This window comes from Lactuca serriola, chromosome 1 (assembly GCF_051521515.1).
Source record: "Lactuca serriola cultivar US96UC23 chromosome 1, Lser_US96UC23_V15, whole genome shotgun sequence".
NCBI lineage: Eukaryota > Viridiplantae > Streptophyta > Magnoliopsida > Asterales > Asteraceae > Lactuca > Lactuca serriola.
This window is the reverse complement of record NC_136408.1, coordinates 57,442,325-57,464,090: the sequence shown is the minus strand read 5'-3', so window position 1 is coordinate 57,464,090 and position 21,766 is coordinate 57,442,325. Positions and strand designations below refer to the sequence as shown.

General features: G+C 35.2%; 1 protein-coding gene across 1 annotated transcript; it reads left to right on the top strand.

Annotated features, from left to right (window-relative positions):
* The first annotated feature begins 16,883 nt into the window (after positions 1-16,883).
* LOC145055546 (uncharacterized) lies at positions 16,884-17,840 on the top strand. The gene has a single exon (XM_079003908.1). It carries the CDS (start codon positions 16,884-16,886, stop codon positions 17,838-17,840), a length of 957 nt encoding a protein of 318 aa, XP_078860034.1.
* The last annotated feature ends 3,926 nt before the right edge of the window (positions 17,841-21,766 follow it).

Sequence of the window (21,766 nt, the reverse complement as noted above, 5' to 3'; positions counted from 1 at the left end):
AATTAAAAGTGATTTAATAAATTCATATAGTTTTGGTTTACATTTAATTAAAAGTATAATTGACTAAGTTAAACCACCTAGTATTTTAAAAGTGTAAAATACACCCTATACGATATATAACATTAAAAGTCTAATATTATATATATGTATGAGTAAAAGGTCAGTCTTACCGTTAGTAGGCCTCATTCACGAAACTGGTCTATAAGGGGTGTTTAAGGAAATTGCCTATAAAATGGCGATTGAATGGGTATCCACTCTTACCCACCGCACTCTTGACTAGTGGAGGGTCGTTAGCCGAACGGGTAGGATAGGACAGAAACCTTCCATTATAAGTATAATGAAGTACAAAGTAACTAAATGCTTTTTCAAATTCCCAAATCATAGTTACTTTAGGCAAAATGTGAAATTGTATGCTAACCCATGGAATTACACTTCGTACCCTTGTCAAACGTTAGTTGAGCGTGTGTGGTTAACCGGCACACTAATTTGGGGATGACATTGGTGGCGAAGGGTGGCTCGATGCTTATCATAGATCAATGGAGCGTGTGTGGCTAACCGGCACATTGATTAGGTGATAGTAGCATTGGGTGCACCACATGATTCGTATGGTTATTCACACCTTGTTTGTGATCCTCGGCATCCCAGTCACAAATAGTAGGGCATAATCGAGATTAAACATGCCATTGAAAAGTTCAATGAATCTCAAAAGATCTAGGAGTTTCAATTCATTTAAAACTTAATCTTCATTTTCGTTTTTCATGGTGGAAATTGGTAAATCGTCATTTACCTACCTACAAATATTCTGCAACTAGATTACAGCATCCCTCTTCTAGGTTGTAGAGTATTGTGTTGGATCCTAGCTTGATGTTTCATTTGGGTGTTGCATCAAGAATTCTAATCAACTTAACTTGAATTTTCTCCCGTTTTGTAGATGTCTACATCTTATAATGGTCTTCCCAAATCCTTTGGAACAACCTTTCCGAATGAAGATGACGTTCCGAGATACGATCAAGGAAATGAGAGTCATGCTTCACTTCCTCCACCTCCTCCAATTGTTCTCCCTGACCCACAAGTTCAAAGGCTTGAAAAGTTCAAGCTCACTCAAGCCCTTTTGGCAAGTAAACACGAAGATGGGAAACCTGTGTGTGCGCACGTCTTAGAGATGAAGTCACACATTGATAGGTTAAACGTGTTGGGTGTCGAGATTTCAAGTGAGTTGGCTGTTGACTGGATTCTTCAGTCACTTCCTGAATCATATAGTGAGTTCGTCAGAGAGTATTATATGATGGACCACGACGTGACCCTAATTGATCTCACCTATTTGCTTATAGCTGCTGAATCAGCAATGATTTGGCGTGCCGGTCAAGCAAATTTGTCTGGTGAATCAAACTCCCAAACTTCAAGGGACACTGGCAACATTGGAAATCCAGAAAGAGCTAAGGTTGTGATTTTCCGATGTGCTGTGCCAAAGGAGTCCATTTGCTTTTATTGCCAAGAGAAAGGGCATTGGAGACGAAGCTGCCCAAACTACCTGAGAGATCTAAGAGATGGGAGAGTCAAGACATATGGCTCTACTTCAAGTAAAATCCATTAACCGACTCTTTTAAGTTCCTATTCTAGATTCTTAATACATGATGTGATAAGATTACATTTTGATGTTTTGCAGGATCGAAGAAAAGAAAGGAAGCTTAATGAAGAAGCTGCTGAATCTGATCACGAAGAAATGGATTTCGATCGCATGGATTCAAAGATCAGATTTTTGAGCTGCCACTTAGGAGTTGGGGTAGATTGCTAAGAAAAATGTAATAGCATAGTTTTTCAGTTGAATTGCATTGTAAGGACAAGTTTTTTCCGCAATAAAATAAATTTTGATTTTATCTTATTTATTTATCCTTGCAATGGCATGTATGAAAAAATTGATGTTTGAATGTTTCTATAATGGATTTGATTCTTAATTGTATTATTTGTCGAAATGTCAAAGGTTTACCAAATAGGAAGAGTTTCTCATCGCCCAAGTTTCAATTGGACAGAAACTTGGAATCATGCAATGTGTATTGTATGATGAATGAAAAACTTTCACATTTGGGAAACTTAGACTAATTCTTTGGCAAAGTGTCAATTGAAGGACAAGGAGATCAAGTACACAAGGTTGTGCGTTGATCAAGTCCACCACAAGAGTGACAAAGATATTCGTCATCGTTTACTAAAGTTTAGTAAATATGATTATACTTATAAGATTAAGTGTAATTCTGAGTTGATTGAAAGAGTGTCAATGAATAGTAGAACGAATAAAGAAGAATCAAGAAGGCAGAAAGATAAAAGTTTCTCTTTTCTAAGAAGAAGGGAGAGTACCTTTTATTGTGTTTTATGATAAGTCTTAAAGATTAAGAACCATGTCTCAATAGATAATCTAAGTGAGTCTTAGTGCAATTGCATGTCTAAGAAGAGGAATCGAGTATTGTAGAAATGGTTAAATCAATAAGTCAATCATACTTCGTTCCAATATCAAGTCTTAGAGTCAAGATTGTGACATTGAGTGAAAAGTCTTAAGTAGGTTTATAACACTCATCAAATGTGGAACTTGGAAAAGTTTTCTTATTCTTGCACATTTAAAATTGGTAAGTTGTGCTATCTTGGATAAGACAAAGACCAACTAGGACCAATTATGTGAAGTGTTTTGTCTTGATAAGAACTACATTAACTCTTGAATATTTGCTTTGTCAAGAAATGTTTCTTGACAAGAGAATCTTATATATCAAGGAGTTAGTGGGAGTCTTAATGGTCTTGAAAGGTTTCAAGAACAAACCAAGAATAAACCTTATCGATCTTCACTAGCACACGACTTGAGGTTTACAACCTATCGTGTTGACATTATTTTGTTTCTTTGCCATTCCAATTGAATTAATTGTGCATGTGAGTTCTATGAGTTCTCATTTGAATGCATACTAGCACCTTAGTCGATGGAAAGTACATTGATATGTACAGATAAGTTGCTAAACTACTTGGAAGACATGGTGGGCACTCGTGTTACCATAAGGCAAGAAATCAAGATTAAGAAAGTTCAGTCCATATGAGTTTGGATTTGTCGCAAACCTTGGTTTTAACAAATTCACATGGATAGGAACTCGTACACCATAAAATCTAAGTGTCGTAAGATTCCCTCCTTCATGAAAATGACTGTGAGGAAATGCTTTCACTAAGAGAGATCTTAAGAAGATAGCAATTGTGAAAATTGTATTCTCAAATTCGATTATGGTTACGGCATCCCTTTCCATAGTTCAAATTGTGAGATTTGGCAATTAGTTTGAACATTTGGAACTTAGTAACATAAGTTCTAAATTATTTAAGCACACATATGAGCTATCTAAGCCAAATGTGTATAAGTTTAAGAAGCTTAGATAAAGGCTTATCGAAGCATCTGGTATTAAGAATATGAATTTCAAAAATTCAATTGGCATTGTTTTTCTGAAAGCTCATTTGTTTTCTGAATACATGTCAAAGCTAGTGGTAGCATAAGTGTTATGCTTATATGATAATAATCATCATGATAGTGGGAGCATAAGTGTTATGATTGTATGATTATTATGGCAAGTATTGCAAGTTAGCAATATTAATTATAGAAAACAAAGATTCAAATTGCAAAGTTGCATGGGTTGAAAAGTTGTTTTGCTATAATTAAGGGAGATAATATTATACTTCATTTCAAAATATTAAGCTTAAATTGAGGAATTTTAATATTTTCAGTCAAATGATACATTGTGTGTTCTCAAATTTCGATTATGATTACGGCATCCCTCTTCATAATTCAAATTGTGAGAACATGACACATAAAATATTATGGCAAAATATTGGTAAAGTATCATATCTTTCTGTAAGACATTATGCATCGTGTCCCATATGCTTCGGGTATAGGATCGATTGCAAATGCTATAGTATTTTATCATTCTAAAATTTTCCAAATGTCTAGCGCATTAAGAGGGAAAAAGGACTAGAATTGGTTTTGACTAAAATAATTAAACAACTATCAAAGGACGATCCAAAGTTCGCTGAGGATTGGTCGCTTGTGAGTAGTTGGAAGTATGGTATTGGATGGAGCATATCGACATTATTATGAATAGATAAGATTCTACTAAGAATGAGTTGTCATATGGCAAATGTGGAAATGTTTCCATATTGGGAGTTGGATATTGAGAGTCTATGTCTAGATTAGAAACTTTTATGTAGGAAGGATGTTCAAATGAATGTATTTTGAATGTGAGACTTCACGTCTATGGAATTGTCTTGTAACAATTTCCGATAGAGTACTTCATAATTTCATTAGCCAAGTCTTGGTGACTTTTGTGCTATGACTTTACGGAAGGATCGTTGCATAAGATGTTAGAATCTAACATATTCTAATAGTAGCAAAGAACCTTGCGTTATTACACTAATGATAAGGATTGGGAATTGTGAAATGAGCATCATTGAAAAGGTTTTTCAATTGATCTATTTTACAAAGTAAGGACCATAGGAAACATAGTGTGCATGCTTTATGCATGGGATAGTTGTTGTTGTAATTCAAGTAATGAGTTGATTATTCGAAACATTAAATGATAAATAATGAGTAATCAATATGGTAGATAAATAGAAGTGTTTTATTTACTCTCACAATTTTGAGGCCATATAGGATTAAGTATTATTGTTATGTTTCAATTTGCATGTTTTGACTTCCAAATAACTAGGTTATTCAAACATCCACAGTCGGTCATACGTTGGGAGTAGGTATGAAGGAAGACTATCATGAATCTGTCTGTGGATTGTCTGAAGTGTTTAGACATGACACAAGTTTGCTACAGAGTTCATGAGTGCTTTAATAAGATTAGAGTATTGGATTAAACCCACGCTCACTTGGATCACTTCATGGTTTTATCACGAGTGATTAGTGAGACGATAATATTGTATATTCTTGAAACCGAGACGTGTGAGTTGTTATTTGTTGATCGGTTGCACATTGATAATAAGTAAACGCACCAGTAACTTGGTGTTATAAAACTTATTGTTGTGTGTGATTCGATTAGTAAATACAAGCGAGCATTTGAGTCGAAGTTTATCCATTCCTTTTATCCAAAGTAGGATAAAAGCGATATTTTTGGGCCTCTTGATGATTTAGTGATGATACCTAAGCGCTTGGCCAAGCCGAGATTAAGTTGATGTGTTCAATTGTAGTCTGTTATCAATCGTCATAAATCAGAAGTCAGGAAATAGTATAGAGAGAATGATTAAAATTCATGTCTTATGTCTATACGATATCTTGAGAATGGAGGAATATATAATCCCTTATCTAGAGGACACACTATCTGATAAGATCAGAGTTGACAACGGCTTTTGAAAACTACGATTGCTGATCAGGTTCTGAAGTCATACGGAAAATAGTTATTAGACTTATCCAAGTAGGAGACTGTTGGATTAGTGTTTAAGTTCATAACTATTTTGGTATGTACTTGACCCGATTATGAGCATGGTCCTTTTGGGTTGCCTTCACTATAGCAATATGTAGGATGATTTAAGGAGAGAAAGGTTTAAATATGATTTATTAATATATTATGAGAATAATATACTAAAGGAGAAATCATATTGTTTAATTAATATTAGTCACGAATTAATTAAGAATTAATTTTGTGGCTAAAAGAGATTAATTAAATATAGGGGACTGGACTGCAATTATTGGATAATTGAGTTATTGGGCTAAGGAATGCTAAAGGAATAAGGGGTGAACGAAATTATGATGGAAGCCCATCATATTTTCGTCCATGGCCTTATCCAGAAGGTTCCATGGGCTGCTTAAAGTTTAAGCTGTCCATTAGGGTTTTGACTGAAACCCTAGCAGCCCACACAAGTATATAAAGGACCCCTTAGGCTCCAAAAACGTGTACAACTGATTCTCTAGGGTTTCTAGTCGTTTTTGGGCAGCCTCTCTTCTTTTCCTCTTCATCCAAGTTGCATAAGGTGTTTGTGACTCCGTTAGAGGTGCAGCACTTGAGGCACTAAGCTTTTGAAGCCAATCCAAGCAAGGAATTGATTGTTATTGCTATATAACAATTAAAGGTAATTCTATAAACCCTAATTCAGTTTATAATATGTTAGATCTAAGTTTATTAGTCTTGGATTCAAAGCATGTACAATAGAGAAACCTAGATCCAAGCATTAGGGTTTGTATGAGCACATATGATTGTTCTTATGCCTAAAACCTAACAATATGCTAGATAGGGTAATACCTTGGAATATTAGTATTTGCATGTATATTAGAGAAAACATAGATCGAAGGTATTTAGGGTTACATGTACACCATAGGAGTGTTAGAATGCTCAAAACCCAACAGCTATATGGTACAAATTATTGGTGTGTTAAACAATAGTTTATATATTTTTCATTTATTTATTTATCGCCGTGGTTACTTTTTCACATCTAGTCGAATTGAAACTCATGAGCTATAGACAAGTTATACATCCTTTTCCTGTTTACCACACTAGTAATGAGCTAATTCTAGGTAGATTTCGAACATATACATACTAGTCAAACAATAGTTATACGAAAGATTCATTAGACTTGAAGAAGCTGGTTGAATCCTAGCTGAAGCATTGTGTATCTGACTTTTTGGTAATGCATGCCACTTATCAATGTACCCGATCGACTCCATGTCTAAGTTGGGAAGTTGGCGTGCTTTGAGAAATTTCAAGATCTTTTTGGATCTACCAAGAAGCTACGCCGCTGTTTGGATGCTATCTTCCCTTTTATCTATTGCATCATCGTGACACCTCATGGTTATGACACGTGGCAATTTGGTAAAGCAAGCACATAGCAGATCTGCGATTATGGTTGATATCCACTCAAAAAGTTCCTCATCTGTTGGCCAATTTTCTTGCTCATTGCAGTGAAGCAGTATGGTTTGGCTGATTATGTACATGGAGCTTGCAGGAGTGAACTTACAAGGTGAGTGATCTAGACTTACATTTTTCCTTGTCTTGAACTGTATCACAGTTTTTGCTACTTCTTCACCCAACCACTAAAGAATCTCTTTTGAAGTTTTTCCATTTCGAGTCTTCTTTTGAAGATCAATTTGTAGCCACTTGCAGTATACTTCAACGTCTGTCCATACGTGTCTAGCTGCTTCTCTTGCCTTTACCAATTCTTCGTTTGCATTGAGGATTTCTTCGATATTTCTTACAAATTGGAGACCTTCTTTCATACTTGAAAGTAACCCCTTGACATGGCAATTTGCAATATTAGGAAGCGCAAGAACAATGGCTGTTAATGTTAGTGCGACTAGGCTCCAAAAATTCTGGGTTTCTTCTGGATGTAAAGGTGGAACTCCATCATTGTCGAACTCTACTACTCCATTGAATCTAGTAGATTTATCGAGAAGCTTCATAAGATTTCTTGGCTCTTTCTTTTCAGACTCTTGAAGAAGTCGACTTATAGAGTTGAGCGCATTTTGTAATATTCTCTTTGAAAGCTTCGCATTCGGTTTGATTTGAAGGACGTAACCAGTATATTCTTCCATATCATGGAGAGGTTAAAGTGATTGGTGGCAGTCAAACATCTGGAAATTGGTGCTATAATACCAACTATAACACCAATTGATTGCAAGGTACTAATCACAGTTGTTGACCACTTGTAATCTGATTCCTCATTCTGAATATATGATCTACCATAAGGCAAAAAATAAACAGAATAGAAAATAATGAGTGAGCGTATAACCCCAAAAGCAGAAGACACAGGTGAACAAGCAATCACAAATTGGGGGTTACCAGTATCTACCATCATCCAATACTTTTTAACATGTCGTATGAGTCCCTTGCTGGAGAAGTTTATCTCTTGATGGTTAGAAGCCAAACTATGCAAATCCTTATACCGTTGTTGTAAAACTCTTCTAGATGCTGAAACTGTCAAGGATACCGAAATTGGCAATGGAATTGAAAGAATCAATAAAGGCACTGTTATCAGGCTTACCAACACCAACCAATAACTAATATCATGGATCCATATATTTACATTAATGGTGAGTATGAGGATACTCAAGGCTACAGTATTCAACAGAAGTTCCTTGTCATTCATAAGCCCTAAAGATGGGAGAAAGTTGGCTAACATGGTGACTAATAAAATAATTCTTACATACTTTTCTTTAATGTCTCCATAATGAGATAGGGTGGTGCTTAGATCCACTGGTAGCTTTATTGATATTGCTATCAGTGTAATGGAAACAAAATTAATGGTAACAAATCTGCATGGAAACCAGAGCTTCCATTGTTGAAATCCACGGAAGACATCGACTGCCATTGCTAGAGTGCAAACTAGAGATGTTGCACAAATATTCAGTCCCACCCATGGCATGGCTTATTCTGGAGATGTCCATGCCATCTTGCTAGACCAGAGAAAATGAAGAGTTAACTTGATCCAACAATACAAGAGCTAACTGATGCTTCATATATATATATATATATATATATATATATATATATATATATATATAGAGAGAGAGAGAGAGAGAGAGAGAGAGAGAAATCTCCGGAAAAGTCCTAAAATTTTAGTCTAATTTATGAAAAAGTCCCAAACTAAATTTTATTTACAGAAAAGCACAGAATACCAGCTAAAACTTCGAAAAAACCCCTTTCGGCCGGTTTCGCAGATTTTGCCGGTATTCTGTCCTTTTTCGTTACTGTGCTTAAATTTTTAGGACTTCTCCAAAAATTACATAATAACCAAACTCTTTACGTTCTTCCTATGCATTGTTGTGGGTATGATGGTGAGATGAACTTAGTTACCATTCCTCTAATGTTGGTCTTCCTCTTATGTTGTTTAACCTAGCTACCAACCAATATTCATATCTTACATGTTAACAACCATCGGCTAACACACATCTATAAAATGTGAAAAGTGAAACGTGAATGATAATTTATATGGAAACAAGTGAAGGGTTATTATCCATTTAAATTGTCATTCAAAGTTTACTTTTCACTCTCGATCGATGTGTGTAATTTTATGGTTGTGACCGGGTAATGTTGGAGGTTAGGTGGTAGTCAGGTTAAAGAACATAATGAAAAATCTATATGTTCGTGTAATGATATTTTCTGTTAACACGTGATCATATAGCATCATGCCTAATTGCAAGTAGACACTTATTGATTGTGTATTAATAAATATTATCAACTATTGTATTGGTCACGCCTAACATAGTACTTCTCACTATTACACCCACAACGATCCATAGGAAGAACATAGAGACTTTGAAGTGGTCAACAAACAATAGAGAAGTACATAGTCGACCATTCTATTTTAAGAAATTAGCAACAAATGTATTTCATTTGTTTATAATAAAAAAATTATGTTTATAAATGATTTGTTAATAATAATATCCATTAATTCCATAGTAATTTTCAAAAAAGTCCAAATATTTTGGTTATCGGGTAATTTTTAGAAGAGTCATAATATTTTGAGCAAACTAACGAAAAAGGACAAAATACCGGCTAAATCTACGAAACCGGCCAAAAAGGGTTTTTTCTAGGTTTTAGCCGGTATTTTGTGCTTTTCTGTAAACAAAAAATAGTTCGGGTCTTTTTCATAAATTAGACTAAAATTTTAGGATTTTTCTGGAGATTTTCCTATATATATATATATATATATATATATATATATATATATATATATATATATATATATATATATATATATATATATATCAAGGTTGTAAAAATCGCTTGACGGTAACTCGACGGTCGACTAGTGTTAATGGATTAATCGGTCTTGGCGGGGATTAATCGATGATTAATCGGGGACCATAGATAATTAATAAAATATTAAAATTAATTAAATATTAATATATCTTAAGAAAAACAAGTACTTCACAATTAGAAAATAAGAAAAATTGTAATTTGCAAATTTGGATATACGAAAATATGAACATTTTGGTACAATATTTGAAATTTTGGAGTAAAAAAAGAAAGTTGGCTTTTTGAATTTTTTAAAAAAATCTTGATTTTTTTTTGACTTTTTTGATTTTTTTTTGACTTTTTTCTATTTTTTTGACTTTGGTTGACCGATTAATCCCGCCAAGGCCGATTAATCCAGCCAAACCCGATTAATCCTAAATTTCCGATTAATGCCCTAGTTCTTGACGGTTGGAAAACGCCAAACGATTAATTGCCGATTAATCCCGATTTCTGCAACCATGATATATATATATATATATATATATATATATATATATATATATATATATATATATATATATATATATAGGGTTAGGATTAAATGTGAATGATATATATTGTGTGATTGTATGACAAGTTTTGAACCATTAGATTTAGATGTGTATATGACTAAGATTATATGGTGTACCATAGTTACCATGGAACACAACATACATAAACATTTCTTTTTAATAAAAAATCAAAAATAATTATTATAAAGACATAATTTATAGTTTGATTAATTCTCAATAAGGAATGTATTAAATGAATTTCTATAACCAATCGCAACCACATTGAATTTTTGTAAAAAGAGAAGTTTAATATTATCCATGCATTCTTTATGAATACAACATAATATATTCTGCATATTTGAATTCTTTAAGAATAACTTCATCATTTAGCATGATTAAATTTATTAATACCATCAATTGGAGTATATTCTTTTAGAATGAGTGCCACCTTTGTTCTTGTATTTCATTTTTGTTTATTATTGTTTGTGTATTCTTTAAGAATATGATATAGTACAACATATATTATCGAAAATAATAGTTTGAATAAAAAAATCATTCTTATTGCAATATTGACATATTCTCTCAACAATCATTTAAAAAGTAATACAAATGAGGATGCAATTCTTCTTAAAATGTGTCTTCTATATTATAGATAAAAAAAATTGACAAATAGATTTATGTGATAATGAAGTATATCTCATTTGAGAATGTACAGGGCAGCCAATAACAAAAATATTTTCTCCAAACAATCCTATAATCTAAATCATTCTCGAAGAATACATGAGAATGACAATCTATGAGAATGAGATTCTTAAAGAATGATTTCCATGAAATCCAACTCTTCCTATTGCCTTTATATATTTGTTGTCGTCCTCTTTTTTTCCAAGTGTTACTGATCATCCCCTTTACATCAAAAAAAAAAAATGCAGTCATCACTTTTGAGAAGACCTAAGAAATCGATAGAAGATGACTAGAGACAGTTAAATCAAAATATGAAACAAAAAAAATGGATTCAACAAAAAAAAATTAAGAATGCATTAAAAAATAATTAACATTCGACACCATCACATACTAGGTTTTAATATTTTACAAATTTCATACCTTTTATGATTATGTTCTTCACAAATCATATACCGGCAAAAAAAAGGGGGGAGAAAAATACCTAGATTAAATTACAACAACAAAGAGACGGAAAAAATAATTTCAACATCCAAACAAATTTAGTAAAGAAGATGTTCATCCATGTGATTTTTATGTGAGGAGAATCAATGAAAAAGAAAAAGAGGTTATCCAATAAGAATCCACACACGTGAAGCAAATAATGAGACTCAATTTGCATGACTTGCTCATATAGTAGTTGAATTTGTTTGGAAACAATACTAACCTTGCTTAATCATAATTTCAGAACAAGGAATGAACTTCATTCAAATTCTGTCCGTGTGCAATGGCTGTTGAAAGATATTGGTGGCGATGGAGGATGATGATGCTGAATAGGGTTGTGGTAGGTTTCTTTCCATAAATATAAGCTTTTAATTAGGATAATTTAATTAAGTAATTAATGGAATTATAATTACAGTATATAAATTGATTAATTTTCTTCTAAATAGTGATTGGTTCAAAATTGGTCATACAATCACACAATATTTATAATTCATATATGAACCTAACTCTCTCTCTCTCTCTCTCTTTATATATATATATATATATATATATATATATATATATATATATATATATATATATATGACTTCAATAAAGATTTTTATTTGATCAAGGAGAATATGGATCAAACAAAGATATTTCCAGGAATCTGTGGTTAAGAATTCTATTTCCATTTTTGGTAGTAAATTACATTTTTGGTACCTGATTTTAGCTGTTTTTTCCGGTTTTGGTCCCAAAAGTAATTGGGTTGCAATTTTGGTCCTTATTTTGATGGTTCATAACGATTTTGGAATTGGTCCCGGGTGGTTAAGGTTAACAGCCACCCATAATTTGTCTTCTTATTATTATTTTGTCTTTTATTATTGTTATAGACTAAATATCATGGTTTGTCCTTGTGGTTTAAAAAATTTCATTCAAACGGCCCTTATGAAAGTTTTCCATGCACGAATGGTCCTTAACTTTGGATTTTAGAACATGACCTGTCCGACTAACTTTATTAACAAATTCTGTTAGATATCTGTGAAATGACGAAAATACCATTTATTTTAATTCTTTATATGTGTGAAATGCTGAAAATACAATTTATTTTAATTATTATAGTATTTTATAGCCCCACCTACCCTCTTGGCCTCTTTCACCCGCTCTTGAAATCATCCGGTCAACTTTCATCGCACCTCCGTGGAACCAACTCCTTCGGCAACAAATCTGTACAGACAAATATACCCAGCTAAACTTCGTGATTCCCAACAATATTCTACATTACTACTGCTCAAATGACTGACATTTTAACGAGAGTCGGACAAAAGACGAGAATAATCATTTTCTTATAGAAACCCAAAAACTGTTTGAATTCAAGGATGATATTTTGCGTTTTAATTTGGTATACAAACCCAAAAACTCTTTGAGGTATACAAAGGCTTTTTGAACTCAAAATTTGTGACACATTGAATGTAAGATCTTGTTGATGAAATTTCTTGATTTTTTAAAAATTTCCATCTCTACATAGTGATCTCAAGTAAATCACTATACACTCCAAACAACAATTGGGTTTGACTTCTATTGACCATATTATTAAGGAGAGTAAGGTAGCATGACAACGATGGGGACAAATTTAGTCTCCTCATTACATCGTACATGTGAATACTCTTTTCTAATTCATCTATGTTAACATGCCATTCGATTAAAGCATCAACCATTTCATGATTATCCGATAAAATTCCTTCTTTATCCAAGGCCAAAAGCAAGAACTCAACATCCTTGAACTACCCGTCCCGACACGCACCAACAACCCCTAAACCTCCTACTTTGGTTGCTAACAGAACTGATGCAGGGGCATCCACGACATTTTCAGCTAGTACTAAAGCAGCCCATTTCATGTTTCCATCTCATCTTGGGTTTGAATCAAAATTTTGTTTTGGGTTCAAAACAGATAAATGGAGAAGTATAAATTTCTAGCAGCCTAATGGAGTTGAAAAGTCTTCCTAATCAGCCAATTAATGTTTTTAATGCTTCCTTAATTGTCTTTTAATTGATTGCAACTCTTGGTCTTTCATTAGTCCTTTCATTTTCCTAGAGTTATGCTCCTTTTAATTTCCAATCTTATAGAAAGAGATCTAAGTTGTAGTAGAAAAATGCATCTTTGAATAATGAACTTACAATAGCTTGTGAAGCTGATTTTGAGTGTTCATTGATAGGTTATTTTATTTACTTCTTCTTATAGTTTATTTTACAATTTTTAGATGTTTTTATTATTAATGCTTTGTATATTCGTTATTTTCTTTATTATGGATCGTACCGGGTGCTTTTTATTTTGCATAAGGTATTTTGCAGGTTTTCGGTGTTCATTGTTGTTGTGGGTTGATTGGAGTCGGACTCAGTGGGCTCTCGAGGCATTTTTGGGCTTGGTGGATCCATAAAAGAAGATTTGGGCTTAAAAATCTAAAGACTTGGATGGAATGGGCTTGTGAAGATGGATCTTGGACTTTTATTTTGGGTTTGGAGCATCCACATTTGAAGCTAAATGATGACTGGTTGGTTTAAATCACATGGATATGGAGGGGACCAAATGAATCTTTTGTAGTGGAAGGGTGGAGTGGAGAAATGAAGAGCCAATAGCATTACAACAACACTTGCGCGGGTGGAATTTCCGCCGCGCGGGTAGCCGTGCAACTGCCCAGTTTGGGCATTTTGGTCATTTGGCACACCATAAACTTGGGGGATCAGATCCATCGGCTAGACTCTTGATTTTTCACCATTGGAGACTTGGAGGAGGCTATTTTGAAGCTGAAGACTCATTTCTTTTCATCTTTCCAAGATATTGGTAGTTTCTTTTTACAATTAGACTTTGGTGATTGTTATTTTGTTGCCATGAGTGGCTAATTTCTCTATATTGGTTAACTTTGGTTAAAACCTTTGAATGTTTGTGGGTTTTTGAAGGATTCATGCTAGATTATCAATTATCTTATGTTTATGGTTCTAGATCATATTTCTTATGCTTGTTTAATGCTTTGATCATGAGCTTGGCACTTGAATGAGCTATTGTTAGTTTATTTCTTTGGTTTTGCATTGAATCATTGAATTAACTTAGAACAAGGGCTTTATGATGGTAAAAATCATCTCTAGTTTATGAATCATAGCTCCTTTATGGATGTGTAAGCATTGACATCCTCTAGGAATTGGGGATTCCTTCTTTCTTAAGGCTAATTAACTTCTTGGGTTCAATTGCTTCAGTTAAACCCTTGATCTTGATTAAGAAGGTGTGTTGTGGGCTTCCTCAACCTCCATACTACATATGAGGAATCTTGGCATATCATGCTTCATGATTGCTATAACCAATTTGGGATGAATGACAAGCTTCATGTTGAATCCTAATGATAAACACACAAATGTTCATTGTGTTGAATTGCCTTAGTTAACCAACTCTATCCAATATTTGAGCATCTCACTATCTTGCCTAATTGCAAGTTTTTAGTTATTCAACTCTTTTAGGTTTCAAGTAATTAAACACCCCCCTTTTAGTTTAATTGTAGTTAGTTAGTTTATTTACAATAGTTCTTTTAGATTGCATTGGTGATTGAATACAACAATTTCCTCGAGGATCGATACCCCTTTTTACCATTATATTACGTTTTATTTGCAAACAAAAGGGTGTAATTTGCTTGGTGGACTTGACATCCCATCAAGTTTTGGCGCCGTTGCCGGGGAAATTGGTTATTGTTATTTCATTGTTTATGCCTAGGTCTTCAAGAACCGGTGAGCTACTTTACAATCTAGAAATTGAAAAAGAAGCAAAAAGGTTGAAGAAGTTAGCAAAACATGCAAAGCAACAACAACTTGCTCAAGCTTCTTCATCATCTCCACTAATCAACATAGAAGATCAAGTTCATACTTCAAGTGATACCGACACCGAGGTGAATTCTCCACTTGTTGGTCAATCCTTTGAAGACATTCCTTTTGAAAACTACATAGCCATGAATCACAATCTACCTCAAAATCCCAACCCAAACCCAAATAATCCAGATGCTAATACCCCACCCCATCAACCAAGACAACAACCTCAAGAACCTCTCATTAATATGCCACCTTGGAATCAAGCCACTCCTCAAAACCAACCCAATTATCAACTACCACCACAACCACAAAATCAACACTTCCACCAAAACAACCAACCTCAAAACAATGCTTTTCAAGTTCAACAAGTACATTCCTAAATCAACCAAATTAACAACACCCTCCAATGGACCAAAACCCAATGTACCCACAACAACAACCTCTCTACAACCAATATCCTAACTACCAACCTTATCCACCACCAATCTACAATCCCTAACAATACCCATATCCAACTTACCAACAACATCCCAATTACTTGCAACAATATCCCAACAACCCCAATCCACTCAATCGCCCTCAAGAGTTGACACTTAGACAAATGATGGAAACGGATGTTACTCATACACCTCTTGCTATTGTTTATCCCGCAAACCACCGAGGAATTGAATTGAAGTCAAGTTTCATACATCAACTTACCAAGTTCTATGGATTGGATAGAGAAGATCCTCAAAAGCATTTGAAGTCATTTCATATGATATGTGTTAGCATGTTTGCTCGAAAATGTGACATTGGATGATTTCAAGCTAACTGCCTTCCCGCTCACCTTGGAAGATAAAGCTAGAGAGTGGTTATTCAACTTACCACCGGGATCTATTCACACATGGGAAGAATTACTCAAAGCCTTCAATAGCAAGTTCTATCCCACATCCCGGATATCAAGCCAAAGAAGTGACATTTTGGGGATTCGTCAAGGGGAGAATGAGACATTTCATGATTTTTGGGAGCGATTCAACAACTTATGTACAAGTCGTCCTCAACACAACATACCCGAACAACTACTTCTTCAACAATTTTATGAGGGTATGAATAAAAAAGATCGAAGGATGATTGATGCTTTAAGTGGTGGTGACATCTTCAACAAGACACCTCATGAAATCCGATCACTTTTTGGCACCATTTCTCAAAATCAAAGGAACTTTGGGACTCGAAATGAAATGAAGAGAAGTTCTCCACAAGTGGTTGGTGAAGTTAGTAACACTCTACACTTGGAATCAAAGATCTTGGATTTGACTAATGTGCTGAGTCAAATGGTGGTGGGAAGTGGTCAACAATTGATGGTATGCGGCATTTGTGCAACGACGGTGCATTATACGGATAAGTGTCACTCACTTAGTAATGAACCAGAAGATGTGAATGAAATGGGAGGATGTCAAGGTCAACCAAGACCAATGGGATTTCAAAACAATTTCAACCCAAATTGGAGGAATAACCCAAACAACCCATACCCACCGAAGCAAAATCCTCCAAACATTTTGATGAGCCTCAACATCCACAATACACCTCTCAAAAAACTCCATATCCACATACTTCTTTTAACCCTCTAAATTACCAAAAACCTTTACAACAAGGCCAATCAAGTGGTAACCATCAAATGAGCATTCAAGAACTCGTTACTTCTCTTGCTCAAAGCCAAAGCCAATTTCAACAAGAGAGCAAGAACACTTTCTCCAACATTCAAGCACAAATTGGAGACTTGGCCACTGCTCTCAACAAGATGGAACAAAGGCGAAAACTTCCATCTCAAACCGAGAGGAACCACAATGTGAGTGAAATAACCTTGAGAAGTGGGAAAACACTTGGAGAAAGAAACCCTAAAAGAATTTCAAGAGAAGAAGAAGATGAAGTCATTATTGTTGAGCCTACAAAGGTTGTAGTTCCTCCAAAGGAACCGGTTGTTCCAAACATTGGTCAACCCGAATCTTCCAACAAGACCATAAAGCCATTGGTCATACCACCACCTTTCCCTTCCCGGTTAGCCTTTTCCAAGAAGATAGAGGAAGAAAATGAATTATTTGAAACTTTTCGCAAGGTGCAAATCAACATTCCACTATTGAATGCTATTAAGCAAATTCCAAGTTATCCAAAATTCCTCAAGGATTTATGCACCAAGAAGAGAAAATGCAAGGCAAATGAAAATATTCAAGTTAATGCAAATGTGTCTGCGGTTATCCAAAAGAAGTTACCTCCCAAATGCAATGATCCAGGAATATTTGATATCCCTTGTACCATTGGTGATTTGCATGTCGAAAGGGCCATGTTAGATCTTGGAGACTCGATCAATGTGATGCCATATTCGGTTTTTCAATCTCTCAATGTTGGACCTTTGGAAGAAACTGGAGTAATCATTCAATTAGCAGACAAGTCAAGTGTGTCTCCAAGAGGAGTGTTTGAGGATGTGTTAATACAAGTTAATCAACTTGTTTTTACCGTGGATTTTTATGTCATTGATCTTAAGGAGAAGACTCCTTCCAAATCATCTATGATCCTCCTTAGAAGACCTTTCATGCATACCGCTCACACAATCGTTGATGTCCATAAGGAAAGATAACTATGGAGTTTGATGGAGAAACCATTCACTTCAACATCTTTGTAGCAACATTTCTCCATTGTATCGGGTTGATGTGATTGAGCCAATAAACGAGATAAGCCCTAATGTATGCACAAACAAGATACTCATGGAAGATGATTGTAAGCCTAAGAGGGAAGCTCAAAGAAGATTGAATCATCCAATGATGGAAGTTCTCAAGAAGAAGATAATTAAAAGGTTCAAAAGGTGCAAAGAAGAAAAAGGCATTTCATGACAAGTACATAACCTAAAAACACTTTATTCAGGGTCAAAAAGTTATTCTTTATCATTCATGGTTAAAGCTATTCCCGGGAAAATTTCAATCTCGATTGCACAGACCTTTTATTGTTATAAAAGTGTTTGATCACGGTGTGGTTGAAATTAAGAGTTTAGAAACAAACCAAGTATTCAAAGTGAATGGGCAACGCTTGAAACCATTTTATGAAGTCTTTGACACGGGAGAATTTGACAACATAACATTGGAAACTTCGAATTACGAAGCTTGATGGAAACAAGGCTAAGTCTTGGCAAAGACGTTAAATAACTGCATTGTAAATAAATAATCTCCACTTAAAGTTTTGGGTGTTTCTAAGCTTGAAGTTGGTCTAAATAGGAGCACATGTAAGTCTTGCAATGATCTTGGTGAAGTTTGAAAAATGCTAAAAATTTGAAATTTGCGCGGGTGCCCGCGCAGCCGTTGCGCATGCGACCCCAGCCGCGCAGATTTCGAGTTCCATATTAACCCCACATGGGATGCATTCTGATGTATGCGTGCGGCCGGATCTTCACCCGCACAAATATTTGCACGACCGACTGCCACCCGCGCGACCCTTGCGCGACCCAACCATAGTCGTGCAAATCTGAGCTTGAAAATTACCCCAACATGGGATGTATTCTGATTTGTGCGTGCCACTGCCCCACCACCCGCGCAAAGTTTGCGAGGGTACCCGCTCAAATATGTCACTTCATAAGAAAATTTCGAGTCGTTTCATATGCTTCCTTTGCACGACCAAGCTTTCATCCATGTGTATTTAGGCGGCCAAGAACTCCACCCACACATCATTGTGCGACCCATGTGTTGCTTCCATACCGTCTTCGCATACCTCCTCCATCTTGATCCTGGTATGATCCTTCCTTACTCTCATCCTAAGCATTGAGGATAATGCTTAATTTTAAGCTTGGGGTTGGGTATTCTTTCTCTTTTAAATTTTTTTATTGCATTTTGGTTGTATATAGTTGCATTTAGATTAAGTCATTTAGGTCATTCATAAAAATTGCATTAAAACAATATGTTGCATATTTTATTTCTTTCTTTTCTAATTTTCATACTTTTTAGATGTATTCTAGTTTAAGTTCATGCATTTTTGTTCTCTCTTGTCTTCTCATCCCTACATATACTAGAGCGTCGAGTCATAAGTATTGAATCATAGATTGGTCCCGGGTCTTGATATGTAATTCCTTGTATTGGATAAACGGGACACGTTTTGAGCCTCACAGACCACTTTGAGACCACTTGTGTGCGGGTCAGATGCAGGTAGCTTGATTGGGTCTAGGTGCGGAGGGATGTGGTTGGTCATGCCAATGTGTGCAAGCAAAGATTAGCCCGGTATGGTATTTTGAAGTCATTGAAGACTCGCATCTTGGTTTTGGGGGGGAGTACCCCTTAGTACTCCCGAGTCTCGTCCGAGCCTTGCTTAGTTAGATTCTCACCACCTTTTTAAGATAGGTCATCATTTTTCTAGGGGTCCAGAGTAGATAGTTAGATAGATTTTGTTTATCACACCTTGCATTGAGGTGCTTGATGAACTTTGAAGTGAGTCTCCCAATTCACATCTTTTGGGACCAAGTTTTTTCGGTAACACCCATTTTTGAGTCATATCCCACCCTTTTTTGTTGATCTTGGCACATTGTCAATGATTATTAGGTGTTCATGTTAGCCTCCATCCTATGTTATATGGTGAAATTCCTTAGACCTTAAAAAATGATTGAAGAAAAGTTGGAAAAGTGAAGACAATAAAAGACAAGTAAGAAAATTCAAGAAAAAAAACAAAAACAAAGACAAGAAAAATGAAGAAAAAGAGCAACAGAAAAAGAAGAACAAGACTCCAAGTTCAAGACTTCTCTAAAAAAATCAAGCAGCAAAGAAGACTAAAGACCAAATAAAAGAAGTTCAAGATTGAAGATTTAGGTTAAATAGAATTTTTATTTATTTTTTGTTTTATTTTTGATTTTTGGTGAGAAAAGGCCCTGACGATCAGACGGTAGACTGTAAAGGACAGTACAAGGGAGAAGCCTCTGAAACCGGATGTTTGCCCGGAGGCCGTGCTAAAAAGCCCTATTTAGTTATTATACACTTTAGCTTGACAAATGTAGGAATCATAGTGTGTGAAGAGGATCCTTTCCTTCATGCATTATGATCTGCATTGTCGATTTAAGGTGTCCCCACCGGGCGCATCTCTGTTTCCTTTGTCTTGCACACCGCGACTACATCCAACTGTGATCTATTTGCACATCAAGTGGTTGAGAATGTGGTTTTTGGCTCTAAAGCGGGGAACATTTGGAAGATGTGTAGGGTCCATGAAGGACTAATTCTGACCATGTTGACTGATGTTGACCAAGTTCTATAGTATCTTTCTTTTTTCCTTTTTAGTTTAGCTCATCCCAAGATCATTTTAGTCTTGTTCTAACTTGAGGACAAGTTAGGTTTAAGCTTGGGGTATTTTAATGGTTTATTTTATTTACTTCTATTTATAGTTTATTTTAGAATTTTTAGATGTTTTTATTATTAATGCATTGTATATTCTTTATTTTCTTTCTTATGGATCGTACCGGGTGCTTTTTATTTTGCATAAGGTATTTTTGCAGGTTTTCGGTGTTCGTTGCGGTTGCGGGTTGATTGGAGTCGGACTCAGTGGGCTCTTGAGGCATTTTTGGGCTTGGCGGATCCATAACAGAAGATTTGGGCTTAAAAATTATCTAAAGGCTTGGATGAAGTGGGCTTGTGAAGATGGATATTGGACTTTTATTTTGGGTTTAGAGCATCCACATTTGAAGCTAAATGATGGTTGGTTGGTTTAAATCACATGGATATGGAGGGGACCAAATGAATCTTTGGTAGTGGAAGGGTGGAGTGGAGAAATGAAGAGCCAATACCATTACAGCAACACTTGCGTGGGTGGAATTTCCGTCGCGCGGGTACCCGCGCAACTGCCCAGTTTGGGCATTTTTGTGATTTGGCACACCATAACCTTGGGGGATCAGATCCATCAGCTAGACTCTTGATTTTCACCATTGGAGACTTGGAGGAGGCGATTTTGAAGCTCAAGACTCATTTCTTTTCATCTTTCCAAGATATTGGTAGTTTCTTTTTACAATTAGACTTAGGTGATTGTTATTTTGTTGCCATGAGTGACTAATTTCTCTATATTGGTTAACTTTGGTTAAAACCTTTGAATGTTTGTGGGTTTTTGAAGGATTCATGCTAGATTATCAATTATCTTATGTTTATGGTTCTAGATCATATTTCTTATGCTTGTTTAATGTTTTGATCATGAGCTTGGCACTTCAATGAGCTATTGTTAGTTTATTTCTTTGGTTTTGCATTGAATCATTGAATTAACTTAGAACAAGGGCTTTATGATGGTAAAAATCATCTCTAGTTTGTGAGTCATAGCTCCTTTATGGATGTGTAAGCATTGACATCCTCTAGGAATTGGGGATTCCTTCTTTCTTAAGGCTAATTAACTTCTTGGGTTCAATTGCTTCAATTAAACCCTTGATCTTGATTAAGAAGGTGTGTTGTGGGCTTCCCCAACCTCCATACTACCTATGAGGAATCTTGGGATATCATGCTTCATGATTGCTATAACCAATTTGGGATGAATGATAAGCTTCATGTTGAATCCTAA

Bases quoted from the DNA above. Each gene is read 5' to 3' on its own strand.
- LOC145055546 (XM_079003908.1), top strand. From the start codon at position 16,884: ATGAGCATTCAAGAACTCGTTACTTCTCTTGCTCAAAGCCAAAGCCAA.